Below are 26,593 nucleotides of genomic sequence, written 5' to 3'. Positions count from 1 at the left end.
CTTTGACAAGAGAGAAAAATCAGGTAAACATAATGTACCCTTGTTCAGGGCCCGATATTTGCATGTATTTAGGACCCGACGAAATTTTGAAGAGCCGTGTACCGTGCATTGTAAATATCAGCTCGCGACGGCGCTTGGTGCACGTGCAACAGCGGCAGAGAACGTGTTCCTCGTGCATCACGCACGGGCGACTCACATGCACAGTTTGAATACAGTCAACAAAGAGTTTTTGTGTTTCAAATATTGTCCACTAAAGAATGTTTTGTCAAAGTGTAAAAGTAAGGATGTGTTTTAAGTAGGGGAATATCCTCGTAACTCTCCATCCCTTGAAAAAAATGGGCCTTGGCCTCTGCTCCATTATTTTTAAGGAATTACTCGGAGATTCCCCACTACGAATTGCTGTAGTTGAACATTGGATTATACCAACGCATTTTGTTCCCACTCTTTTTTTTCTGGCATTGCATTTACCAGCAACTACTGGCTTGACCCACACCGTTAACCCCGTCTCAGGGTCACCGAAGTCTATCGAGATTATTGCGTTCTTTGTTGTCGGAGATAAAGGCATGCCATGACTTCAGAACATAGATATATACAGTGCAGAACTAGGAACCGTCTCGCTGCGTTATCGTCACATTGGACCGCCGCCAGTCGCATGCCTGGCGCTCATCTATGTGTAGAATTACGTTGGTGTATTTAGTGTCACTGCGGTTGACTGTCTTTTTGAATTCTTTACCACATAATAGACCTGGGTCCCGTTCCATCTTTGCGCTTAGACGATCGTGACTCCACCCTTTAACATGGGCTTACGACAATCGCAGCGCTAAGATCGCTTTGTGGAACAGGGTCCTGGGTGTGTGCGTGGAAAAAGGCAGGACAAGGTCAATCAGTGTAAATGTATCTGGGGAACAGGTTCAGGATCATACCTCTGTCAAAGGAATTTACTTAAGAAACATTGACCCGACAAATTACTATTACGCCTACTGACAATGGCTTTGTAGCATGACATTTGTGTTGAAGTGATCTTTTGTTGTTGTTAAAGTACTTGATCACTGCGCGTTAGTAAAGTTTAGTCATTGACCTTTCATTTGTTTAGCAGCGATATTCGCATACTGCTCACACCCCAATACACCCATGAGATCCGTGTAGAGAATAGGTCTTCGGCAAACCATGCTTGCCGTGAGAGGCGACTAACGGGATCGGGTGGTCAGACTCGCCGACTGGGTTGATGTCATCGGATCCCAATTGCGATGTTGTTCGATGTCAATCACTGGATTATCTGGTCCTGACACGATTATTTACAGAACGCCGTCATATAGCTGGAATATAGATGAGCACGGCGTTAAGCAACAAGCAAACAAACAAACACACACAATACGCTGTGTATTCGATTCCCCACAGATACAATATGTCTGAAGCCTATTTCTGGTGTTCCCCGCTGTGATATTGCTAGAATATTTCTAAAAGCATATAATATTATAATCACTGACTCATGACCGGGGTAAAACGAGGAAGCCGTCAAGACAGTCGCCATGTCGGCAAAACTGAAGCCACGGCTTCTATGGATCACAAAGGACCATGTTATATATCCACATGCACCATCTCGACTACACCAGACGCTGGAATGATAGCCCATTGAGAAAATTCAGGATATACGACCTAGGACCAATACATAAAAACGACAGGCTCGCTCACTTGGTTGATGCATGTCATTGATCCCAATTGCGTGGATTGATGCTCATGATGTCAATCACTGGATTGTCTGATCCAGACTCGATTTTTTACAGAACACCGTCATATAGCGCAGGAATATTGCTGAGTGCAGCGTTAAACAACAGACAAACAAACATAAAAACTAACCTTGACGACCACTGAAAATCTTTCACACGAGCCTTGTTAGATTGGTTCATAAAGCACGAATCTGTATGAGGACCACCATGTTGTGATTCGAGTGACTAAATGCCTGGAATTTCCCCAAATATTTAAGAATGGACTTAAATTTATTTGTGTTTATGGAGATATAAACCTATAAAAGCGATATAAAAACTGCGTAGCGTAGCAGATTTACGCAAAGTGTTCACACCGGGTTTTTCGTTTATACTTCCATAAACGCAAATGCATATTGAAATATATCATAAATAAATTCGTCAACAATAATAACCTCAGACACTGCTTATTTAAAGTTTAGCATACAAGAAACTGTAGACAACACAAGCCATACTGATTCTATCATCAGCCAATCAGGAAACTGTAGTTTATTAGTGGGCGTGGCCTAAATTGTTTTCGGTTTATTGAAACAAACGGAAAAATGCTTGGCTAGCCAATCAAATGCCACGGACTTGTTCGCAATGAATTTATTCTTGCATGAATGTCGCGTCGTGAATACGTTGTGCTTAACGGGATTGAGCAACACTGACGCATGACGTAGACTAACATCTAGTCTCTGAAATGAACACATCGTAAAAAAAAACCCAGTTGTTCAGTTATCTTAATAAAAAAATAATAAAAGGAGCCCAGTGACTCTCTTCATTTTCAGATGATACTGCAGTGATCTAGACTTGCCAAACATTATAGACTTGCATGGGCTGTATTTGATATATATTTGTATCAGGGTTGTAAGACAGACTAACGCATGATGCTATAATATAAAATATGCTGACGTTTAATAGGCAATACTTGTTCTCAACAGGTGGTACCTAGAAGATGAAAACGCCGATCCCCCGACCTACGTGCTCCAGCCAATCAGCTCCCTCTTGCCAGACTTTCTGTCTGAAGATGGTGAGCATCAGCTTGCCAAGGATACTTGGTACGAGGTGTCGGACCAGATGAAGATGGCGCTGGAAGAGGCAGCTCGAGAGACGCTGGAGCCTCGCGCTGCTCACCGTTACGTCATGTCGGGTACGTCATTTTGACGACGTTGTACTCAGCATACAGCCATGACGCTCATGGTCAGGTGTGCATGTTGACGTTGATACTGGTATTACGGCCTTTGTACAAAGTGATCTTAGCGCTGAGGTGATCGTAACTCCCATACCTTAACATAGACTTACGACAGTCGTAGCTTAGGTTGCTTGGTACAACGGCACCCTGGTAAACATGTTGACGTTGATGTCGTTACTGCAGTCACGACGCTCAAGGTTATACAAGGATGCAGTTGTCATTTAGTTGCTAGCGTTGAGCCAATCTCATTTAAATCATGAAAGTGACAGTCGGAATGTGTTTTCTAATCATGCAACCTCGAAATATATAAAAGAGGGTATTCCGAACGACAGTTACGGGTCTTATAATTATATCCATATGATCTAGACCATCTATAAGCCATTCCATAATGTTCTTTTTATCAGTTTTAATTTTTTAATCGAGAATACGTCAAAATATGTTTCGAAGCGGAGTCGCGAGTTTGTAACGAGTGTGGTAAAGCTCGAGAATGCTGCCTTCTGATTTGCTTATGTCGATTTCTTGTCAGTCATTTCATTGGTCGGTCAAAGTTTGCGAAAGGTCGTTCTGACGTGACTCGTAATGGGATGTCCTCAGATTTCTTTTAGCGGTAGCGAAAACTAAGGTCTGATTTTAATGAGATTGGCGTAGAGCAAACATTTCTCTCCTACCGGGGTCTCGCTGGTCCCCGTCCGAGCTAACACGATTATTAAGCACCGGTATCTCCTCATGGGAATGTTGGCATACCATTGGTAAGAGCAGATGGTATCAAGTGACTATCAGAGCAAGACATCTTCCCCTTTCATTTTCCAAATTAACAATTCTTGGGGTAACCTTTTCTCTTTCCTTTCAGTCACAGAACAAGAGATCGCGCATGCGCTGTTCACATCTGACAATGTGGCGGGAAGAAGCGCGTGGTTTGATCGCCGTCTCCGAGATATCGACAAATCGACGGATAGTCCGTCTTCAGCGTTGTACAAGTATAAAGGTGAGGTCACCACTATGACATCGTACATGGGAGTTATATGCAAGAGTATTTAACCATAGAAACATATGGCACAAAGAAAAAAACACGTTATTCGGGATGATACATTTTCATTGAAATTGCCCATTTTAACAAATATACTGAATAAGGAATACGTGGTTAAGGCCTTCATTATAGTGAATGAGTGAGTATGGTTTTACGCCGCTTTTAGCAATATTCCAGCATTATCACGGCGGGGGACATCAGAAATGGGCTTCACACATTGTGCCCATGTCGGGAATCGAACCCGGGTCTTCGGCGTGACGAGCGAACGCTTTAACCACTAGGCTACCCGACCGCCCCTTCATTATAAAAGTGAGGTGTGGTGAAATTGGGGCTGACATCGTGTTCATGCAAGATTATTGCACTTAAATAGCGACGAGCATGCACGTGTGTGTATGTTTGTGTGTGTGTGTTTGTGTGTGTGTGTGTGTGTGTGTGTGTGTGTGTGTGTCTACTTGTACTAGTCCGGACTAATGTCGGTCGTTTAGTTCTAGCTAACTAAGATACCATGCTCCAATTTAACTTCAATGCCCAAAAGTATACCGACTCAAATACATTATCGCCTTAATGCCGGGCACCATGTTTAAACATCTTTTGATTTGACGCGGCCGGGGGTCTAACAACGGACCTTCCACTCTGGCAAAAAAAAAGTCGAGTTTCCACTTTTGCTGAACTAGGCTGGAATTATGGAGTTATATTTTGGCTTGACTAACGAATCTATACATTCTCTAATCAAAATCGCGTAACGAAATCGACATCCGGTTCGTAAACTGCCCTGCAGATATCGATCGATTGCAGGATTTGTAAAGCAAGTGTACCGCCAACTCGGCGTCAACAGATATTTCCAAAATCTTTTCATGTTTCTAATCGAGGTGCGCACCTGATCTGACGCACTTCGCGAGGTAACACCCGTTCTGTCACAATATAGATCTTGATTATCGATCAGATCGTCTTGACTGGGTGCCGCCATTTTGTGTGAAGCAAATGCAAGTGATATGAGAGGTGGAATCTGATTGGTCAATAGGAGGGACATAGAAGGGACATAACTCGTAATGGCCACTAGTGGCGCTAGGATCTAGCCAAGAAATTCCAGCCTCGTTCGGCAAAGGTGGAAACTGGACTTGAATCGTCAGTTAACTCCATTGCCTCGGGAAAATGGGGGAGGGGATGCAGGATATTTACTCGATCACTGCATCAAAAGATACAACATTTACTCTGAAAGGAGTAACCGAACAATATTATTTTCTTTAAAACTCATGTTTCGGGACATCTAACATGTCCTTTGACCTACTGTTGTTTTAATTACTTCTTTAAAAAAGATGTCCGCGGGCCCGAGAAACAGATGAAGGAGGCACGTGACCTGCTGCAGGAACTGAGAGACAAAAACCTCCCCATGTTTATTCCTGAAAAGTGTCACAAGACCTACTCAATACAATGGTCGGATAAAGGTGAGCTGAAGGGATGTTTTGTCTTTGAATAACAACCAGTGAAGATCCGGGGTAAAAAAGGTCTTCAGCAACCAATCCTTGCTGTAAAAGGCGACTATGCTTGTCGCAAGAGGCGACTAACGGGATCGGGTGGTCAGGCTCGCTGACTTGGTTGATGCATGTCATTGTATCCAACTTGCGGAGATTGCTGCTCATGTCAACCACTGGATTGTCTGGTCAAGACTCGATTATTTACAGACCGCCCTATTATAGCTGTAATATTGCTGAGTGCGGCGTTAAACCTCAGACAAACAAACTTTGAATAACGTCCATGCGACGTCAAGACAAACAGCCTTAGACGTCGTGGACAATGGAAATCGGCATTTTAATTTATTTTCCATAATAATTACAGTTGTCAGCTCACATTGACAAGGACAGCTTTTGAAGTAAAAGCTATATTTCTCAGTTTGACTGACAAAGAAAATTTCTTTCCCCATATCTGTGACCATATGCGTATTAAAGGGAATTCCCCTTAAGGTAGGAATACCTGGATAGGATTTCTTTTCTACGAATATAGTATGCATAAACGAATTGACAAATCACTGGAAAAGAAATTATTGTTTTATCCATTGCAACAGATTTTACCGTCTTTCCTATTATACTTAGAACGTTTTAAAGAAATATATGACATTTTCGACCATGTACATTTATTATCGTAAGTTCCTTTGGATTAGAAACATTAACATGGAATTTCAAATGTTTGATGTGAGGAGTGTAAGGGGCAATTCCATGGGTGGCAAGGGATAGCTATTGTGTTTATCATTTTAACATGTCAAGTCTTTAGGGGGTTTCCTATCCGTAGTCTCAACAAAAGGGTAAATACATTAGTAAATTGGTAGCAAAAATAAAGAACCTATAAATACAACCCTGTGTAAAATCTGAGAAACATTTCGTTTCAATCGGGCTGACAGTTTAACCTATTGTCGTGTATGTGTGTCTGACACTGACTCCTGACCTTGCTCCGTCCCTACGTTAGGTGTTGATCCTGCCTCGGTGAGGGAACACAAGAAATACATTGACCAAATGTGTGAAGACTTCGAGAAGACACTGACAGGGATGATCACCCACGGCATCAAGACGAGGGCGTCTTCAGACACCGACACAGAGCTGTTTCAGGAGGTGGTGCAGCATGTGTCCTTCTGTCAGCAGAAGTGTAGCGCCTTCCACGGTAGAGAAGCCATTCTGAAGGTAGGTTACAGGACGTCAGACGCCATTCTGAAGGTAGGTTACAGGACGTCAGACGCCATTCTGAAGGTAGGTTACAGGATGTCAGACGCCATTCTGAAGGTAGGTTACAGGATGTCAGACGCCATTCTGATGGTAGGTTACAGGATGTCAGACGCCATTCTGAAGGTAGGTTACAGGATGTCAGACGCCATTCTGAAGGTAGGTTACAGTATGTCAGACGTCATTCTGAAGGTAGGTTACAGTATGTCAGACGCCATTCTGAAGGTAGGTTGCAGGATGTCAGATGCCATTCTGAAGGTAGGTTGCAGGATGTCAGATGCCATTCTGAAGGTAGGTTACAGTATGTCAGACGCCATTCTGATGGTAGGTTACAGGATGTCAGACGCCATTCTGAAGGTAGGTTACAGGATGTCAGATGCCATTCTGAAGGTAGGTTACAGGATGTCAGACGTCATTCTGAAGGTAGGTTGCAGGATGTCAGATGCCATTCTGAAGGTAGGTTACAGTATGTCAGACGCCATTCTGATGGTAGGTTGCAGGATGTCAGACGTCATTCTGAAGGTAGATTATAGGATGTCAGATGCCAATATGAAGGTAGGTTGCAGGATGTCAGACGTCATTCTGAAGGTAGGTTGCATGATGTCAGATGCCATTCTGAAGGTAGGTTGCATGATGTCAGATGCCATTCTGAAGGTAGGTTACAGGATGTCAGATGCCAATCTGAAGGTAGGTTGCAGGATGTCAGACGTCATTCTGAAGGCAGGTTACAGCTAGGATGTCAGACGCCATTCTGAAGGTAGGTTGCAGGATGTCAGACGCCATTCTGAATCAAGGTTACAGGATGTCAGACGCCATTCTGAAGGTAGATTACAGGATGTCAGACGCCATTCTGAAGGTAGGTTGCAGGATGTCAGACGTCATTCTGAAGGCCGGTTACAGCTAGGATGTCAGACGTCATTCTGAAGGTAGATTACAGGATGTCAGACGCCATTCTGAAGGTAGGTTGCAGGATGTCAGACGCCATTCTGAAGGCAGGTTACAGGATAGTAGACGCCATTCTGAATTAAGGTTACAGGATGTCAGACGCCACTCTGAATTAAGGTTACAGGATGTCAGACGCCACTCTGAATTAAGGTTACAGGATGTGAGACGCCACTCTGAATTAAGGTTACAGGATGTCAGACGCCATTCTGAAGGTAGATTACAGGATGTCAGACGCCACTCTGAATTAAGGTTACAGGATGTCAGACGTCATTCTGAAGGTAGATTACAGGATGTCAGACGCCACTCTGAATTAAGGTTACAGGATGTCAGACGCCATTCTGAAGGTAGGTTACAGGATGTCAGACGCCATTCTGAAGGTAGCTTACAGGATAGTAGACGCCATTCTGAAGATAGGTTACATGATGGTAGACGCCATTTTGAAGGTAGTTTACAGGATAGTAGACGCCATTCTGAAGGTAGTTTACATGATGGTAGACGCCATTCTGAAGGTAGGTTGAAGGGTGTCTGTCAGACGCCATTCTTAAGTATCTTTAGGGTTTTAAATGTCGAAACCATAAGACGCTGGCTCTTCTTCTCTGCGATGTCCGTTATTCATTGCGTCACGCCTGTATATTTCAGACGATACACAAGTACGTGACGGGTGATTCCGTCAGCCCATTAACAGTCTTTGGTGTGTCAGGAAGTGGGAAGACGTCGGTGGTTGCCATGGCAGCAAAGCAGGCGTCAGAGACACTAGACGAAGGGGCCCTGGTTGTAAGGTAACGGTCCGAAACAGTGCGGATACACTGTCCTCCGTAATTCGCAATTACTACGTACTTCCCTCAGATGTGTCAAGAAACCTTTAGTGATATGGTAAAATTTCCACACTGGGACCCGATCCAAACAGCGGCCGTAGCGCTAAATAGCAACGCCCATACTTTCATACTACGACAGTCGTAGCGCCAAGTAGAAAGTCCCATGCTTTCACATAGACGTACGACAGTCGTACCGCTAAGTAGTAAGTCTCATACTTTCACATAGACGTACGGCAGCCGTACCGCTAAGTAGTAAGTCCCATACTTTCACATAGACGTACGACAGTCGTAGCGCTAATTAGTAAGTCCCATTCTTTCATATAGACGTACGACAGTCGTAGCGCTAAGTGGTAAGTCCCATACTTTCACTTAGACGTTCGACAGCCGTAGCGCTAAGAAGCAACTCCCATACTTTCACATAGACGTACGACAGTCGTAGCGCCAAGTAGTAAATCCCATACTTTCACATAGACGTACGACAGTCGCAGCTTTAAGTAGTACGTCCCATACTTTCACATAGACGTACGGCAGTCGCAGTGTTAAGTAGTAAATCCCATACTTTTACATATACGTACGACAGTCGCAGCACTAAGTATTAAGTCCCATACTTTCACATAGACGTACGACAGTCGCAGCGCTAAGTAGTAAGTCCCATACTTTCACAAAGACGTACGACAGTCGGAGCGCTAAGTAGTTAGTCCCATACTTTCACATAGACGTAGCGCTGAGATAGGTTTGTGGAACGGGCCCTAATTAAGACCATTGGCTCATCATCACCACATCCGTTGTCGCGGGTGTCACTTTGGGCGTTCAATGTTCAACATTATACACATATCATCTTTTTTTGTATGACCAATAACTTGAAAATTGCAGCATAGATTCTTTTCAAACTTGGTTTTCAAACACTGTTATATCTATCGGAGAGGTGCAGTGCGAAGTTTGATTTCAATATTTAGATTATCTGGAAAAAAAATACGGGCTTTTTTTCATTTTTTGACTTGAATTGTTTTAACTTAAACATTTGTGCGACCTACAACTTGAATACTGCTGAATGGATTCCTTTCACATTTGGGGAACAGTTTAATACTAAGAGAAGAGGTGCAGCGCAAAGTTTGATTTATATATGTGTATTTCCTGAAAAATATGATGTTTTTCATGTTGTGAACTTGGAATATACTACTTCATGGATTCTTTTCCAATTGGGGGTACAGTTTCTATACCTATAGGAGAGGTGCAGTGCGAAGTTTGTTTTCAATATTTGGAATTTCTGAAAATATGGACCTATTTTTTTATATTTTTACTTACTATAACTATAACTAGAAAACTACTTCATGGATTCTTTTCAAATTTAGGGAACAGTTTCCATACTTTTAACAAACAAACTCGGCATACTTTCTTTTGCCCCTCAGATTACATTACATCTTCATTGCAGATTCATTGGCACCACGCCAGATAGTTCCTCCGTTTGCAGCCTTTTAAAGAGTGTTACATCTCAAGTGTGGACCATATATGGGCATGAAGTGCACGACTTGCCGACAGTAAGTGTTACAACGAAGAGCGCCTTATTAATGATTGTAACGTGAATAATATAAGATATACGTTCCATTCAATGCGTATTGTATGCGGAATAAAGTGAGAGAGGTTTTACGCCACTTTTATCAATACTCCCGCGTCATCCCAGGGGCGTCACCAGAAATGGGCTTCAGACATTTTACCCAATATCAGTCCTCCAAGTTGGGACGAGTTTGGTCGCATTGGCTACCTAAATTACCATTTTGCGACCTGTATGTATTGCTTGGTTGCCAGTTGGCTTCCATTAATAAAAGTAGCTTGGCGACAAAAATGTTTTACATATTCAGTGAGTGAGCATTGTTTTGGCCGCTTTTAGCAATATTACAGCAATATCACGGCAGGGAACACGAGAAATGGGTTTTACACATTGCACCCATGTGAAAGAAACTGACAAACAGCATAGCTTGTCTATATCGGCATCACGACTTCCTTGTTTAGGGTGTAGTGTAATTACTTACAGTCTATCTTGCTTCTGATGCTATTGTCTGTATGGGGCACGGGTGGCCCAGTCGTCTAAGGCGCCGCGATTCGCTGTACAGAGTTGCGTCCCTTGGGCACGCCAGAAACCTATGATTGTGGGTTCGAATCCTGGTTCGCCCCGATTATGTTTGTCAGCACCATACTCGTGCTCGTCGGTTTCACCGAAGTGGTAAACGTCTGAGACCTGCATCACTTCGGGCTTTCCTCCCACATGAAGCTGACACGCCGCGATATAACTGAAATACTGTCAAAAGCGGCGCTAAACAACTCACTCACTCACTATTGTCTGTAATGCTGCAAATGTTTCTGGTCATTGGCACATTTCTCAGTTTTCTTCCACGATTGTGACGTGTTCAAACCATTGAATCATATTACGACATATTTTCAAGAGCCATCTGTAAGCCAAGCTGTCCATCACAGAATGATGACATGAATGACACAACTATCGCTACTACTGCCCGCAGTCCGAAAAGGCCTTTATTAGATGCAGATATGGGTGGCCATAGTGGAATCAGAGAATCCAGCTTTGGGGTGGGAGACGACCGAGATTACTTTGTCTTCTGACCGGTGAAGATCCGGGGTAGAATAGGTCTTCAGCAACCCATTCTTGCCGTAATAGGCGCCTATGCTTGTCGTAAAAGGCGACTAACGGGATCGGGTGGTCAGGCTTGCAGACTTGGTTGATGCATGTCATTGTATCCCAATTGCGTCGATCGATGCTCTTCATATCAATCACTGGATTGTCTGGTCGAATACGATCAATATTTCTAAATCTCACCTCAAGTGCATTTTACATACAAAGAATTATTCCAATCAGTTTTAATGTTCTCTTTCGGTTAGTAATATGCTATATTTTAATGAATAAAGGTATTTAATAATATTTATCAAGCCCCGTAAAGATCCGGGGTAGAATAGGATGCTCATGATGTCAATCACTGGATTTTCTGGTCCAGATTAGATTCGTAGAGCTAGAATAGTGTTGAGTGCGACGTTAAACAACAAACAAACAAACTTTGCCATCCACGTACCTGCTGCTGATGGCGGCCTGGGTGTAACAGCTGTAAGCCGTAAGTATCAATCTGATTAAAATCAGATCTTAGTTCTCGCCACCACTAAACAAAGATCTGAGGACATCCCATTAGGGGTCACATCAGAACGACCTTTCATCCGACCAATCAGAGCGTCGCTTACCAGATTATGAAAGTGACAGTCGGAATGTGATTTCTAATCATCCAACCTCGAAAACTTTAACACAAGGGTATTCCGAACGATAGTTACGGATTTAACGACTGAAACCATACAATCTAGACCATCTGTTAGCCATTCCAGAATGTTCTTTTGTTCAGGTTTCAAATTTGTAATCGAGAACTTGTCAAAATATGTTTCGAAGCGTAGTCGCCAATTTGAAATAAGTGCCGTAAAGCACGAGAAAGCTGCCTTCTGATTGCTCATTTCATTGGTCGGTCAAAGTTCGCGCAAGGTCGGTCTGACGTGACCCGTAATGGGATGTCCTCAGATCTTTGTTTAGCGGTAGCGAGAACTAAGATCTGATTTTAATGAGATTTGCCGTATAAAATGCTAAAAGCTTCGTAAAACCATCCTCCTCACTCACTCTCTGATGCAGGACGTGAAAGAGCTGAGCGGGATGTTCCACCAGGCTCTGCAGCTGGCACATGACAGTAAACCCCTGGTGGTGCTGCTGGACTCCCTGGACCAACTGGACAACTCGGACAATGGCCGGCAGCTGACCTGGCTGCCCACGCACCTGCCGCCGCACGTGAGGCTAGTGGTGTCCACTCTGCCGGAGTGTCAGCACGAATGTCTACAGAGGATGCAGGTACCTATATGTCTGGATTGGGTTTAAGGATTCCAGCTCTTTGTTGTATGCTCGATAACTCTTGTGAGTTCCCAACCTTCGGAATTAAAGTTAGTGTTCAAGTGATATCTCTTCCAAGCACGCCATGATAACAGAGCTCAAGATAAGCTTTTGGTGTTGTGGGTATTTTACCCATGCATTTTAAAATCATTGGGTATCAGTAATTCTATCTGGGTATTCAAATTTCTTTTACACACTAGTTTTTATACATGTGGGTATTTAAGTGAAATATTTAAAAAACTCTATGCATCTAGTCCCTGCAAACTGGTATCGTGTGGTTTCGAGAGCTTTATAGGACTCAAAAATACCACGATACTTCCACGAGAAAGTGTGATGGCAAATGATCATGATGTAACTGCCATCGTGGAGTTTGGCATGGTTGACGGAATGCCCGTTTATAATTTCAAAATAAGTTGCTGATTTGCTAATCGAATACGCAGGGTTACTTCACAATATTTTGATGATACGCACAAGTTTTATTTTTGTATCTGTAATGTTCGTTGCGTATTTGATACGCTTGGATTTTATTTTACTGCGTATTTCTGTATTTCTGATGCGTATTTCACGAAGATACGCAGCTTATCTGGAGATCTGATGATAAAGCTTACACTTTCTTCAAATTCAACTCAGCATGGTATCATTTAACTAAACCATCCTTTTTGGCCCACGCGATATGCATAATTAAAAAAGAGCAAAACGTTAAGAAACCGTTAAGAAAACTACCAGATGTGATCATATGAAAGAGATTTAGTGTAAAATTTGACACTTCTAGAGTGACAAATAGGCCTTCCTCATTTGCCTAAATCAACAGCTTTGTTCACTCACCGCAGGCCAAGGTGTCCTCCAAAGGCTTCTTCGTCCAGGTGCCCAAATTGCCTGACGGCGATGCGACAGGAATCCTGGACAAGTGGCTGGAGACCGCCCAGAGGAAACTGACCACGGGTCAGAGAGGGGTCATCAACGCAGCGTTCCACCAGTGTCCGTTGCCCCTCTTCCTGAAGCTTGCGTTCGACGAGGCACATAGATGGCGCTCCTTCACCCCCGTGTGCGAGACCGTGTTGGAGTCAACGGTCAGAGGATGCATCAAGACGCTCTTCCTCAAGCTGGAGAGAGCTCATGGCAGGATGTTCGTGTCCAGAGCATTGGGATACCTAACCATTAGTAAGTGGTTGTCACACCTTGGACTGCCTTACAGGAAGACTGTTTAATGAAGAGCACAAGGCAGATTAACAATAAGTACTATCTTTTAACGTATTTTGGAATGACGCGACCGGGGATCGAATAACCGACCTTTTGTTCTCCGGGGAGAGACGCTCTATCCGCTTGACCACAGTGAGTGAGTATGGTTTTACGCCGCTTTTAGCAATATTCCAGCAATATCACGGCGGGGGACACGAGAAATGGGCTTCACACATTGTGCCCATGTCGGGAATCGAACCGGGGTCTTCGGCGTGTTGAGCGAACGCTTTAACCACTAGGCTACCCGACCGCCCCCACTAGACCACAGAGACGGTCTCAGCAACAGGGAGATTCCCCTGGCTTCACTATAAGAGCTGGTGGGTTCCTTCAAGGGCAAAAACAGTTCAGTGAAATTCTATTGACAAGGGGCCCGTCCCACAAAGCAGTCTTAGCGCTCTTAACCCCAACACCTTACTACATGGAATTGGCCCCTGAACAATACCGTTCCCTGGGACATCGTCTGGATCCACAAATTTCCAGATTCACTGATAGTTGTGAGTGAGTGAGTTCAGTTTAACGCCGCTTTTAACAGTATTCCAGTTACACCACGGCGTGTCACCCTAATGTGGGAGGAAGGCGCGGGTATGGTGCTGAAAAACCTAGAAACATAATCGGGGCGAACCGGGATTCAAACCAACGTTCATAGGATTCTGGCGTGCCCAAGGGACGCAACTCTGCGTAGCGAATAGCGGTGCCTTAGACTCGTGCCCTTCTAAGAATTTAAAATATTGTTTACAGCTTCAATTTTTATTTCTCTGAAAGGAAGAACAGATAATTATTTTCACAAAAATGCATGCGCAACGAAAATGTGTGTGTGTGTGTAAAATCAGAGGCAAAGTTGCTTTTTCTTGTTTCTTTTCTGGAGCTGTTAGAACTCCAACTCACGCACCCATACCACCACCTTTGTCACCAGGTAGACGCGGCCTGACTGAGAGTGAGCTTGAGGACATCCTCTCTTGTGACGACGACGTCCTGAACGACGTATACATGTACTGGACGCCCCCCATACGACGACTACCACCACTGCTGCTGGTCAGACTCAAGACAGAATTCAACCAGTACCTTGGTGAGAGTGTTCTAGTGGGACGTTGGAAACAATTTTGATTTAAATCTAAAACTGCGTGTTTGACTGATGTGCTGCGTGTTTGACTGATGTGCTCTATCTTTCGTCCTGGACGTCCAATCATCATCTTAATTTACCGTCACGTTTAGTGTGTTGCAAATCCCATTATAATGTCAGTTTATTATCATGAGTAACGCATAATGCAGTTTACGAACATTCGTCACGGGTTTTGGAGTTTACTAACTTGCGTTGTGAAGTTTACTAACAATCATGTAAAGGGGATCGGGTGGTCAGGCTCGGTGACTTGCTTGATGCATGCTATCGTATCCCAATTGCGTTGATCGATGCTCATGATGTCAATCACTGGATTGTCCAGACTCGATTATTTACAGACCGCCGTCATATAGCTAAAATGTTGCTGAGTGCGGCGTTAAACAACAAACAAAACAAAAAATCATCCCTGTGTTGTACAATTTACTAACATTAGCCATGTGTTGTACAGTTTACTGACATCAGTCGTGTGTTGTACAGTTTACTAACATCAGTCGTGTGTTGTACGGTTTACTAACATCAGTCGTATGTTGTGGAGTTTACTAACTTCGTCGTGTGTTGTACAGTGGACAAAGGAGCCGATGGAGTGAGGGTGTTCTTCTGGTATCACCGGCAGTTTATCGAGGCTGCCTATGAACGCTACTGCAGCGACGACAGTGACCAAAAGAAGATGCACGGCGCTCTAGGCGACTTCTTCTCCGGCGTTTGGGCTCATGGTAAGTGTTAGTGAGTGAATATAATGTTACGATGCTATCAGCAATATTACACCAATATCACGGCGGGAGAACACGAGAAGAAACGTTCACACATTGTACCCATGTGTGGAACCAAACCTTCAAGCGAACGCATTCACCACCAGGCTAAGCCTCTAATCCATCACGGAAAGATACACTGAATACCAAAGCATAATGTATGAATTTGTTTTTGTCTGTTTTGAGACCTTTTACATTTTATCCATGTTTCAGGAAGAATTATTTTTGTTTTGATGTATGTACGGGAAGAACCACAGCCATACCTTGACCATCTTCCCGAGGCAAGAGAGTTAACTGACTATAAAAGTCCAGTTTCCACCCTTGCCGAACTAGGCTGGTATTATGGAGTTACATTTTGGCTGGACTAACGAGTCTATGCATAGTCCAATCAAAATCGCGCACCGAAATAGAAATCCGGTACGTAAAGTGTCATGCAGATTTCGGTCGACTGCAGGATTTGTTAATCACGTGCACCGCTAACTCGTTGTCAACATATCTTTTCATTCTTTTGATCAAGGTGCTCACGTGATTTGATGCACTTCGCGATGTAAGACTCTTTTTATCACAATATAGATCTTGATTATCAATCAGATCGTCTTGACTGGGCCCCACCGTTTTGTTTGAAGCAAATGCAAGTGATACAAGAGGTTGAATCTGATTGGTCAATATGAGAGGCATAGAAAGGACATAACTCGTAATAGCCACTGGTGGCGCTACGATCGAGCCCAGGAATTCCAGCCTAGTTCGGCAAGGGTGGAAACTTGACTTTTAAAGTCAGTTAACTCTCTTGCCTCGGGAAGATGTGTCTTGACAATCGGTGGGAGCGTTCGCTCGTCACTTCAATGACCCGGGTTCTCCTCACGATAAAATGAAACCAATTCTTGCTTCCCCCTGAATAAATTGCTGGGAACTGTTTCAAAACCTAGGCCACTCGTTCACTTGACGTAGTATTTACGTAGTGATATTCACTTTTATGCCTGATTAATAATTATGATGAATAATTTGTTGCGTCTAGCCTAATTGATGACGATCTTCAGTATTTAGACATGCTATATTTGAGCGCAACGGTAACAAACAAAACATCTTGTATATGTTGCGTGCAGGTACGCAGAAGCCGTACACAGACAAACATGGCACTGACCGGAAGGCAGATCGTCACGTGACTGCGCAGCAGCTCCGATTCGGCGAATCTTACAACTTGCGTCTCCTGAACAACCTGGCCTTCCACCGACTCCGGGCCGGACAGGTGGCGCTGCTCAAACAGCAGTGTCTGTGTAACTTCAGCTTCCTGCAGGCCAAACTAGTGGCCTCGGGACTCAGGTATGGCTAGATACTAGTGACATCGGGAAACAGGTCGGGGCTAGATACTAGTGGCATCACGACTCAGGCAGGCTAGATACTAGTGACATCGGGACTCAGGTAGGCTAGATACTAGTGACATCGGGACTAGGGTAGACTAGATACAACTGACATCCGAACTCAGTTTGGGCTAGATACCAGTGGCATCGCAACTCAGGTAGGCTAGATACTAGTGACATTGGGACTCAGGTAGGCTAGATACTAGTGACATCGGGAAACAGGTCGGGGCTAGATACTAGTGACATTGGGACTCAGGTAGGCTAGATACTAGTGACATCGGGACTCAGGTAGGCTAGATACTAGTGGCATCGCGACTCAGGCAGGCTAGATACTAGTGACATCGGGACTCAGGTAGGCTAGATACTAGTGGCATCGCGACTCAGGCAGGCTAGATACTAGTGACATCGGGACTAGGGTAGACTAGATACAACTGACATCCGAACTCAGTTTGGGCTAGATACCAGTGGCATCGCAACTCAGGTAGGCTAGATACTAGTGACATTGGGACTCAGGTAGGCTAGATACTAGTGACATCGGGAAACAGGTCGGGGCTAGATACTAGTGACATTGGGACTCAGGTAGGCTAGATACTAGTGACATCGGGACTCAGGTAGGCTAGATACTAGTGGCATCGCGACTCAGGCAGGCTAGATACTAGTGACATCGGGACTCAGGTAGGCTAGATACTAGTGGCATCGCGACTCAGGCAGGCTAGATACTAGTGACATCGGGACTCAGGTAGGCTAGATACTAGTGGCATCGCGACTCAGGCAGGCTAGATACTAGTGACATCGGGACTAGGGTAGACTAGATACAACTGACATCCGAACTCAGTTTGGGCTAGATACCAGTGGCATCGCAACTCAGGTAGGCTAGATACTAGTGACATTGGGGCTCAGGTAGGCTAGATACTAGTGACATCGGGAAACAGGTCGGGGCTAGATACTAGTGGCATCGCGACTCAGGCAGGCTAGATACTAGTGACATCGGGACTCAGGCAGGCTAGATACTAGTGACATCGCGACTCAGGTAGGCTAGATACTAGTGACATTGGGACTCAGGTAGGCTAGATACTCGTGACATCGGGAAACAGGTCGGGGCTAGATACTAGTGACATTGGGACTCAGGTTGGGCTAGATACTCGTGACATCGGGAAACAGGTCGGGGCTAGATACTCGTGGCTGCACTTTGAAGACCCAGGTTCTATTTCCCACATGGGCACAATATGTGAAGCCCATTTCTCTCTTATTCCCTTTAATACTGCTAAAATATTGGTTAAAGAAACCGTAAAAACAAACTCACTCAAGCAATGTCCCTGCTTAAATATGTTGGCCTCGATGCACTCTTGCTTGAGAGCGTTGAATTGTATCTATTTTAGCATATGTCGTGGCTCTGTCGCAACATATTGTACATTCGGAAATATACACTGAATGTCTGTCAGTTTTTATTTCAACTGTGGAACTATTTCCTCCCCACCAGACAAGTTCTCGAGGATTTCCAGGACGCCAGGAACTTGTTCGATGAGGACAACGCCATTTCAACAATAGGCGATGCACTTCAGCTCTCCCAGGGGGCGCTTATCAAGTACCCGTATGAACTTCCATCGCAGCTACGGGGCAGGATCAAAGAGGACAAGGTGGATTGCAAAACTGTCACATTGAATTCTTTTGATTGGTTATTGGGGACAGAAATATTTTTTTCTAATCTGTCATAATAAAAAAAAAACACCATGTATAAAAAAACAAAATAGAAATACCAATAAGACATAGGATGGATGCAACCCGTGAAGATCCGGGTTACAATAGGTCTTCAGCAACCCATGCTTGTCGTAAGAGGCAACAAACGGGATCGGGTGGTCAGGCTCGCTGACTTGGTTGATGCATGTTATCGATCCCAATTGCGTGGATCGATGTTCATGATGTCAATCACTGGATTGTCTGGTCCAGACTCGATTATTTACAGACCGCCGTCATATAGCTGGAATATTGCTGAGTGCGGCGTTAAACAACGTTTACGTTGCTGAAGACCCACCCTACCCCGGATCTTCACGGGTTGACGAGTTGTGAGTCATTCGCGATATTTTATAATGCTCGCATGTAGCAGTTCCAATAACATATATTACTTCAGGAACGATAGTTCGTGTGTCTTATACAGGAACATGATTTACAAATGTAATTTAAATGTTCTCATCTGCATTTTTTATTATTCTCTTCGCAGGAGCTGCGTCCCTTCCTACAACAGTGCGACGATTCTCCAACTGGGTACCTGGTAGCGAACAAGCCAATCCTTACCCGACCTGGAGGTCAGCTCGTGCATTGCCTGGCGGGTCACAAAGGAGACATAACTGGCCTTGCAGTCACGTGTAACGGGGAATATGCTCTCACATGTAAGTCGATTCGTCACCACTCGCCCCGTTCCGTAACCTGCAAGGAAGCTCGCCCCGCAGCAATGTTAAGTACTGTACTGCAGACCAGTCAGAATACACGTATGATTTTAAATACTTTGGTCAAATAATTGACCCCATCTAAATACGTTTTGTTTGTAGGTGTAGTTCATATCTCTAACAGGTCGCTATATAAATGCAATGATCTTGAACACGACGTTAAACCCTATAACACCTCATCTGTATCTCGAAGATGAATAAAGTTCCGAATGCAAAATAATTAAGTCTGCCGTATTATATCGTGGAGAAAATATACATTCTGTCGTTTCTGAGCGCCATGGACGCAACGTTAAACCCAGTTTCACCCCTTATTATGTCAAACATATTAAAAATAACACTGGCGTTTCCTGTTCAAATCAGGTTCAAGGGACAAGACATTGAAGATCTGGGATGTTTATGGTGGAAAGTTGTATCGTTCTATCGACAATGTCGGTGAGGACCCCGACACCATCAGGTTCTGCTTAAACGACCATCTGGCGCTCGTCAACCCAGATGGAGAGATACAGGCGTATGAAATCAGTACCGGAAACAGGAAGTACGTCATAAAGGTTGAGGACATGAAGGTGCAGTTCTGCTGCGCAGGACCAGGGGAGACAACTGTGGCTGTATTTACTCTAAGCACGGTGCAGCTGTACCGCGCCAATGATGGTCAACTGATCAAGGAAGTCCAGTGCCCGTATGTGGGAGATGATATCACTTTGGGTGATGTGGGGCCAAGCGCAGGTAGGTACCAGGCTTGTTGCATCTGCGATAGTCCCATCCTCCCGAGGCAAGGGAGTTAACTGACTGTAAAAGTCAACCCTTGCCGAACTAGGCTGCAATTTTGGAGATATATATTGGCTGGACTAAAGGGACTATGCAAAGTCCTATCAAAATCACGTTACGAAATCGACATTCGGTTTGTAAACATGGATTTCAACATGCAGACTTCGGTCGACTGCTGGATTTGCAAAAGATGTGTGTTATCAACTGTGTGTCGACAGATATTTTCCAATTTTTTTTAATGTTTTTAATCAATGGTCTCACGTGATTTCATGCACTTGGCGAGGTAAGACCCGTTTTATTTCAATATAGATCGTGATCATCGATAAGATCTTCTTCACTGGGCGCCGCCATTTTGTTTGAAGCAAATGCAAGTGATATGAGAAATGGAATCTGATTGGTCAATAGGAGGGGCATATATAGAAGGGACATAACTCTTAATATCCACTGGTGGCGCTACGTTCTAGCCCAGAAATTCCAGCCTGGTTCGGCAAAGGTTGAAACTAGACTTTTAGAGTCAGTTAACTCCCTTGCTTTGAGAAGATACGATACGATCCAGGGTTACAATCTCCATTCTATGTACCCTGGACATAGGATTGTAATCTTCTTATGTCATGTTCTTGTCTCAATCTCTTGTCCATCCTTTCTCGTCAGACATATAGGGGCATGGGTGGCCCAGTCGTCTAAGGCGCCGCGATTCGCTGTGCAGAGTTGCTTCCCTTGGGCACGCCAGAAACCTATGATTGTGGGTTCGAATCCCGGTTCGCCCCGATTATGTTTCTAGGTTTGTCAGCACCATACCCGTGGGTTTCACCGAAATGGTAAACGTCTGAGACCTGCATCACTTCGGGCTTTCCTCCCACATTAAGCTGACACGCCGCGATGTAACTGGAATACTGTTAAAAGCGGCGTTAAACCCAACTCCCTCACTCACTCGTCAGACATATTGTTTTTAATGAATAATTGTAAATATCTTTAGGAGAGGTCATTTGGGTCGTTATATCTTGTTCCAAATCCATTTTACTTTATGTGAAGAAAACTGTGTGAATTAAAACCTAATGGGTCTGTTGTCACTAATACACTATTTCTTTCTGCAGTTCGTCACGATATGGCTGAAATATTGCCGATGTGACTCACTCACTCACTCTTGGTCAGACAGACAGTTGGTCTTTCATGATAACGAACTTAACTATATCAACTGTTTTCATGTTAATTTCAAAAGCACTATTAAGAATACTAGTATCAGAAAACGGCAAGATTCGCTGTGAACATTTGATTCAGATAATATTACCTGTTTATTCAGGCAGCGGTAACTACCTGGTTACGGTGGACACAGAACAACGTCACCTGTTTGTATTCAACGTCCACACTGCGACCTTCACCATGATCAAAGACGTGTTTTCCGCTTCCGAAAACGACGGTGGAGAGGTACGAGAAGAGATGACGACTGTTGATGCTCTTGCACTCATCGACGACGGCCGCACCATCGTTGTATCCAACATGTTCAGCAACGACCTTCATTTGCTTGACAGCGCCACCTTGAAACAAAAACGCGTCCTGAAGGGTAGGTCACGGTCAAGGTCAAAGGAAACCATTAAGAAATGGACGCTTAAAGGTCCGATTCTCAGATGTTGGGTGCTTTTAGAGGTCGCAGCTGGCAGAGTTACTTCCTTTAGGCGCACAACTCACCTATGATCGTGGGTTCGAATCCTGATTCACAAACAAAATCCTACCCCGGATTCCCCACAGGAACCAACATGTGCTGTGGCAGCTCCAACTAAGCACGTGTCACGGTTCTTATTTACTGATCATCTGTGACTTTTCAGGATCTCAGCGTGACATCCTGGAGAAGTTCCACGTGACTCCGGATTGCCGCTACGTCTACTTCGCCAGCTTCAACAACGTCGTGGCCTGGGACGTGCGATCCGAGGAGAGACACGCCATCCTGGAACATCATACACGTACGAAGTCAGGGTTTTGTCTGAGACAACTCTCGTACAAAGAGTACATGCTTCATTAAGAGGATTTGTTTGTACATAAATCTCTTTGAAATAACAAAGATGGCATATTCAGTGATCAGCTTTAATGTTATTTTTGGAGATTTTGTTTTGGACCCACATAATACATTGTCTCTCATAACTCCTAGCATGCGCAGTGAAAGTGATTTTTTATCTGTAAAACCGGAGAAACACAAGTTTGGGGAACTGAAAAAAATGTTCCGCCCCCTCCCACGAATATAAATGGTCAATGATGGTTTGTGACTTAACCGTAAAAGAACGTAACCTCATCATCCATTCAATAGTGACGAGGCCGTTGCACTAACCGATTGAGCGCTACGACTGTCTAAACAGATTAGCTTGAACATAACACTGAGACTGTCATAGCACGACGATCGGTTTGTTTGTGGACAGTACAGCCACATCAACAAGACGTTTGGTTCGTAGCCCGCGACATCGGTATTGATGCCTATGTGTGTCGCAGGTTACCACGACGTGGCGACGGCGGACATGGAGTTGGTGGTGACGACGGGGGAGGACCACGTGGTCAAAGTGTGGGATATCAGCCGGGAGGCGACCTCAGAAGCCCGGGATGACGGATTTACCATCAGGTAGGTCTGTGCAACGGAGCTTATACGATCACGTACAGGTGAAATGGGGTTTGACGTTGCGTGAAAGATTATTGCACTTATATAGCGACCTGCATGCTTGTGTGTGTGTGGCTGCTTGTACTAGTCAGGACTAATGCTGTTTTTTATAGTGCTAGCCCACTGGGCCGACACACAGACTCCGAGCCGACCAGTCCTCGTTCGAGCCTACGAGGCGCACGTGCAGATTTCGTGCCATTGCGAGACGCACGTGCAGATTTCGCACCGTTGCGAAACCCACGTGCTGAGGTCACCGGTTTCATTGAACCGAGTTCACAACTGCAGGCGCTATTTCATCTCCGATACAGGTTAAACATTTGAATTTTATTTATTACAGTTATTTAATTAAAAACGTTGTCTAAGCGATGAGTCGGTTTATAAGTTGGACAAACCATGTCTACGGCCCCCTCGGGACGTTCCCTCATGTGAGAGACATGGTTTCTCCTACACGTAAAACATAATTTAGATAGAGTGTGCCTGCTACATTTTCAACCTTCCTGACTTCAGCCGTTTCGCCGTCCTGGACAACCCCCGTTACGTCGTTCTATTCGGGGCATACGACGTCTCCCGCCGCTTCCTCAACGTGTACGACCTGGTGACGTGCTCATATGTTCGACAGATGCAGGTGGTGAGTAGAGAAACGTCCGGTCGGTCATGTCATAATGCTGTATTTCTAATAATCAGGGTGCCGTTATACAAAGCAAGTTTAGCGCAAAGGTGATCGTAACTCCATACCTCCCCCTAACATAGGCTAACGACAGTCGTAGCGCTAAGGTTGTTTTGTACAACGGCACCCTGACCAATGATCAAAATCAGACAATGTTGTACGATTTCTGTAACTTCATTTCGAAAAACGACCGTGTTCTTCATCTTGTGTAATGAGGTTTGGTAGCTCAGTGGGCCATGCTTCATTATCTCGTCACATCGAAGACATGGGTTCGATTCTCCCAATGAGAACACTCTTCCAGATGTAAGGCACCATGGTATTACATCAATCTGTGCTTGTCGTAAAAGGCGACTAACGGGATCGGGTGGTCAGGCTCGCTGACTTGGTTGATGCAGGTCATAGATCCCAACTGCGTGGATCGATGCTCATGATATCAATCACTGGATTGTCTGGTCCAGACTCGATTATTTACAGACCGCCGTCATATAGCTGGAATATTGCTGAGTGCGACGTTAAACAACCAACCAACCAACCAACCAACCAACCAACATCAATCTGCATGCGGCAAGTAGCCTATGTACAGTTTCATGTTTGATTTCGTCTTCCAGAATGCGGATATCAAAGACTTGGTTGTCCTTGACAACCACAGAGTAATGGTGAGGGTCGGCCGGAAGTTGAAAATTGTCGATTTTTCCAAGATGGCTGTCACTGTGACGTTTCAAGGGCAGCTGCCGCTGGGGTCGTACAAAGACTTCTGTGTGGTGAAGCAACGGAAGGGTAGGTGTGGGGCGGATGTTGGGCAGATGCAAGGCGATTGTTGGAAAGGAGAGCGGGAGGGTGTGTATGTAGAAGGGTGTGGTGGATGTATAAATATAGAGCAAGTGTGCATGGGTGTATAAATATAGTGCAGATGTGCATGGGTATAGAAATATTGTGCGGATGTGCACGGGTGTAGAAATATAGTGCGGATGTGCACGGGTGTAGAAATATAGTGCGGATGGGCATGGGTGTAGAAATCTAGGGCGGGTGTGGGGCGGATGTTGGGCAGATGCAGGGCGATTGTTGGAAAGGAGAACGGGAGGGTGTGTACAACGGCACCATTAGATGCAACCAGTTTAATCAAAGACACGTTGAATGTTCCCTACTTCCTTTCATTGCATCCTTTCAAAAAGTCGCATGTACTTCTCTTGTAGAGGTCGTATCAGTCACCAGGGGGCGCAGTCACATCAAAGTTTATAAAACAGCCACGGGAAAAGTGTCTCACGTGATCAAGTCCGAGGATGGACATCGGCTGATATGTGTTCTGGTGAGTGTGTCTCCCTGTGTCTCTTGTATACAGTGTATCCGCACCGTAGAGAGACACTGATATGTGTTCGAGTGAGTGTGTCTCCCTGTGTCTCTTGTATACAGTGTATCCTCACCGGAGAGAGACACTGATATGTGTTCGAGTGAGTGTGTCTCCCTGTGTCTCTTGTATACAGTGTATCCGCACCGTACAGAGACACTGATATGTGTTCTAGTGAGTGTGTCTCCCTGTGTCTCTTGTATACAGTGTATCCGCACCGTAGAGAGACACTGATATGTGTTCTAGTGAGTGTGTCTCCCTGTTTCTCTTGTATACAGTGTATCCGCACCGTAGAGAGACACTGATATGTGTTCGAGTGAGTGTGTCTCCCTGTGTCTCTTGTATACAGTGTATCCGCACCGTAGAGAGACACTGATATGTGTTCTAGTGAGTGTGTCTCCCTGTGTCTCTTGTATACAGTGTATCCTCACCGGAGAGAGACACTGATATGTGTTCGAGTGAGTGTGTCTCCCTGTGTCTCTTGTATACAGTGTATCCGCACCGTAGAGAGACACTGATATGTGTTCTAGTGAGTGTGTCTCCCTGTGTCTCTTGTATACAGTGTATCCGCACCGTAGAGAGACACTGATATGTGTTCGAGTGAGTGTGTCTCCCTGTGTCTCTTGTATACAGTGTATCCGCACCGTAGAGAGACACTGATATGTGTTCTAGTGAGTGTGTCTCCCTGTGTCTCTTGTATACAGTGTATCCTCACCGGAGAGAGACACTGATATGTGTTCGAGTGAGTGTGTCTCCCTGTGTCTCTTGTATACAGTGTATCCGCACCGTAGAGAGACACTGATATGTGTTCTAGTGAGTGTGTCTCCCTGTGTCTCTTGTATACAGTGTTTCCGCACCGTAGAGAGACACTGATATGTGTTCGAGTGAGTGTGTCTCCCTGTGTCTCTTGTATACAGTGTATCCGCACCGTAGAGAGACACTGATATGTGTTCCAGAGAATGTGTCTATTGTATACAGTGTATACAGGTATATTCCTAAGTGCTAAGACAGAATATTGGAACTCCTAATGCTTAAAGACGTTCTGGTTGTGTATGTATTTCAGACGGCACGCAGAGTCATCGCTACCTTTTTCAATAATGAAGAACAGTGCGATTTGATTGGAATCAATTTTTAGAGTCGTGTTAATCAAACCGGACTCAAGACGAGGCTAAGCTGGCGAATGGGTCCAGGGTATATATCATGATAAAATAGAGATATGATACACTGGATAATCTAGGATGAAAGCAGTACCTAATCTTTGCCTCTTGTTTGACGGCACACATATTGAACTTGCTTATTGCAAAATATACTGGTGAAGATCCCGGTTAGAATAGGTCTCCAGCAACATATGCTTGCCGTATAAAGGTAACCAACGATGATTTTATGCGATATGTTTGCATGTGTTGCTTTGAACATTGTTATGGAGCTATTGCACTGTTTCTTGCACCTTGCTATCACTTTTGATCTTAACCTATCTTTGTTTATCTAGATATTCTCCACTTATTAACAACTGACATCTTTATTGTAAGTATTTGTTTTACCCATGAAGGCGAACAAGTCCGGCACAACTCTATTGGCGGAAACAGAGGAGGGGACCTACCTTGTGTTTGACCTCAACACCCAGAGATTCCGGTACAAGTTCGACCCCGTGACCTTGAACTTCAAAGAGACGTACACTGATGGTGCGTGCGTCACAGAAGATGGCCGTTTCTTCATCTTTAACGCAGAAATGATGACCGAAGACGACTCGGCGCCGAGCAGAATCTACATCTGGAACATCAACAAACGTGAGTAATCGGGGATGGGGGTAGCTTGGACAAAATATTCTGTTCCTGAAATTGCTAGGAAACATAATTTGTCTATAAGCGCTGACTGGCAAAATAAGTTGTCTTTTATAAAAATTCA

The 26,593-nt window shown here is 44.5% G+C and overlaps 1 protein-coding gene across 1 annotated transcript in view; it reads left to right on the top strand.

Annotated features, from left to right (window-relative positions):
- The first annotated feature begins 5,303 nt into the window (after positions 1–5,303).
- Positions 5,304–26,593, top strand: part of LOC139472498 (NACHT and WD repeat domain-containing protein 2-like) — a 31,635-nt gene continuing 10,345 nt past the window's right edge. The window contains exons 1-19 of the mRNA XM_071254977.1: positions 5,304–5,409; positions 6,425–6,636; positions 8,260–8,399; positions 9,868–9,973; positions 12,112–12,324; positions 13,194–13,524; positions 14,516–14,668; positions 15,283–15,432; positions 16,572–16,788; positions 18,307–18,463; positions 19,045–19,213; positions 19,631–19,993; positions 21,336–21,596; positions 21,859–21,993; positions 22,514–22,640; positions 23,184–23,304; positions 23,952–24,120; positions 24,537–24,649; positions 26,238–26,475. Coding sequence (XP_071111078.1) covers positions 5,304–5,409; positions 6,425–6,636; positions 8,260–8,399; positions 9,868–9,973; positions 12,112–12,324; positions 13,194–13,524; positions 14,516–14,668; positions 15,283–15,432; positions 16,572–16,788; positions 18,307–18,463; positions 19,045–19,213; positions 19,631–19,993; positions 21,336–21,596; positions 21,859–21,993; positions 22,514–22,640; positions 23,184–23,304; positions 23,952–24,120; positions 24,537–24,649; positions 26,238–26,475 — 3,481 coding nt within the window. The remainder of the gene's footprint in view (positions 5,410–6,424; positions 6,637–8,259; positions 8,400–9,867; positions 9,974–12,111; positions 12,325–13,193; positions 13,525–14,515; positions 14,669–15,282; positions 15,433–16,571; positions 16,789–18,306; positions 18,464–19,044; positions 19,214–19,630; positions 19,994–21,335; positions 21,597–21,858; positions 21,994–22,513; positions 22,641–23,183; positions 23,305–23,951; positions 24,121–24,536; positions 24,650–26,237; positions 26,476–26,593) is intronic.

This window comes from Haliotis cracherodii, unplaced genomic scaffold (genome assembly GCF_022045235.1).
Source record: "Haliotis cracherodii isolate W230 unplaced genomic scaffold, xgHalCrac1.p SCAF_24, whole genome shotgun sequence".
Taxonomy (NCBI): Eukaryota; Metazoa; Mollusca; class Gastropoda; order Lepetellida; family Haliotidae; genus Haliotis; species Haliotis cracherodii.
Note: the sequence above shows the minus strand (reverse complement) of the source record. Positions and strands in the feature narration are given on the sequence as shown.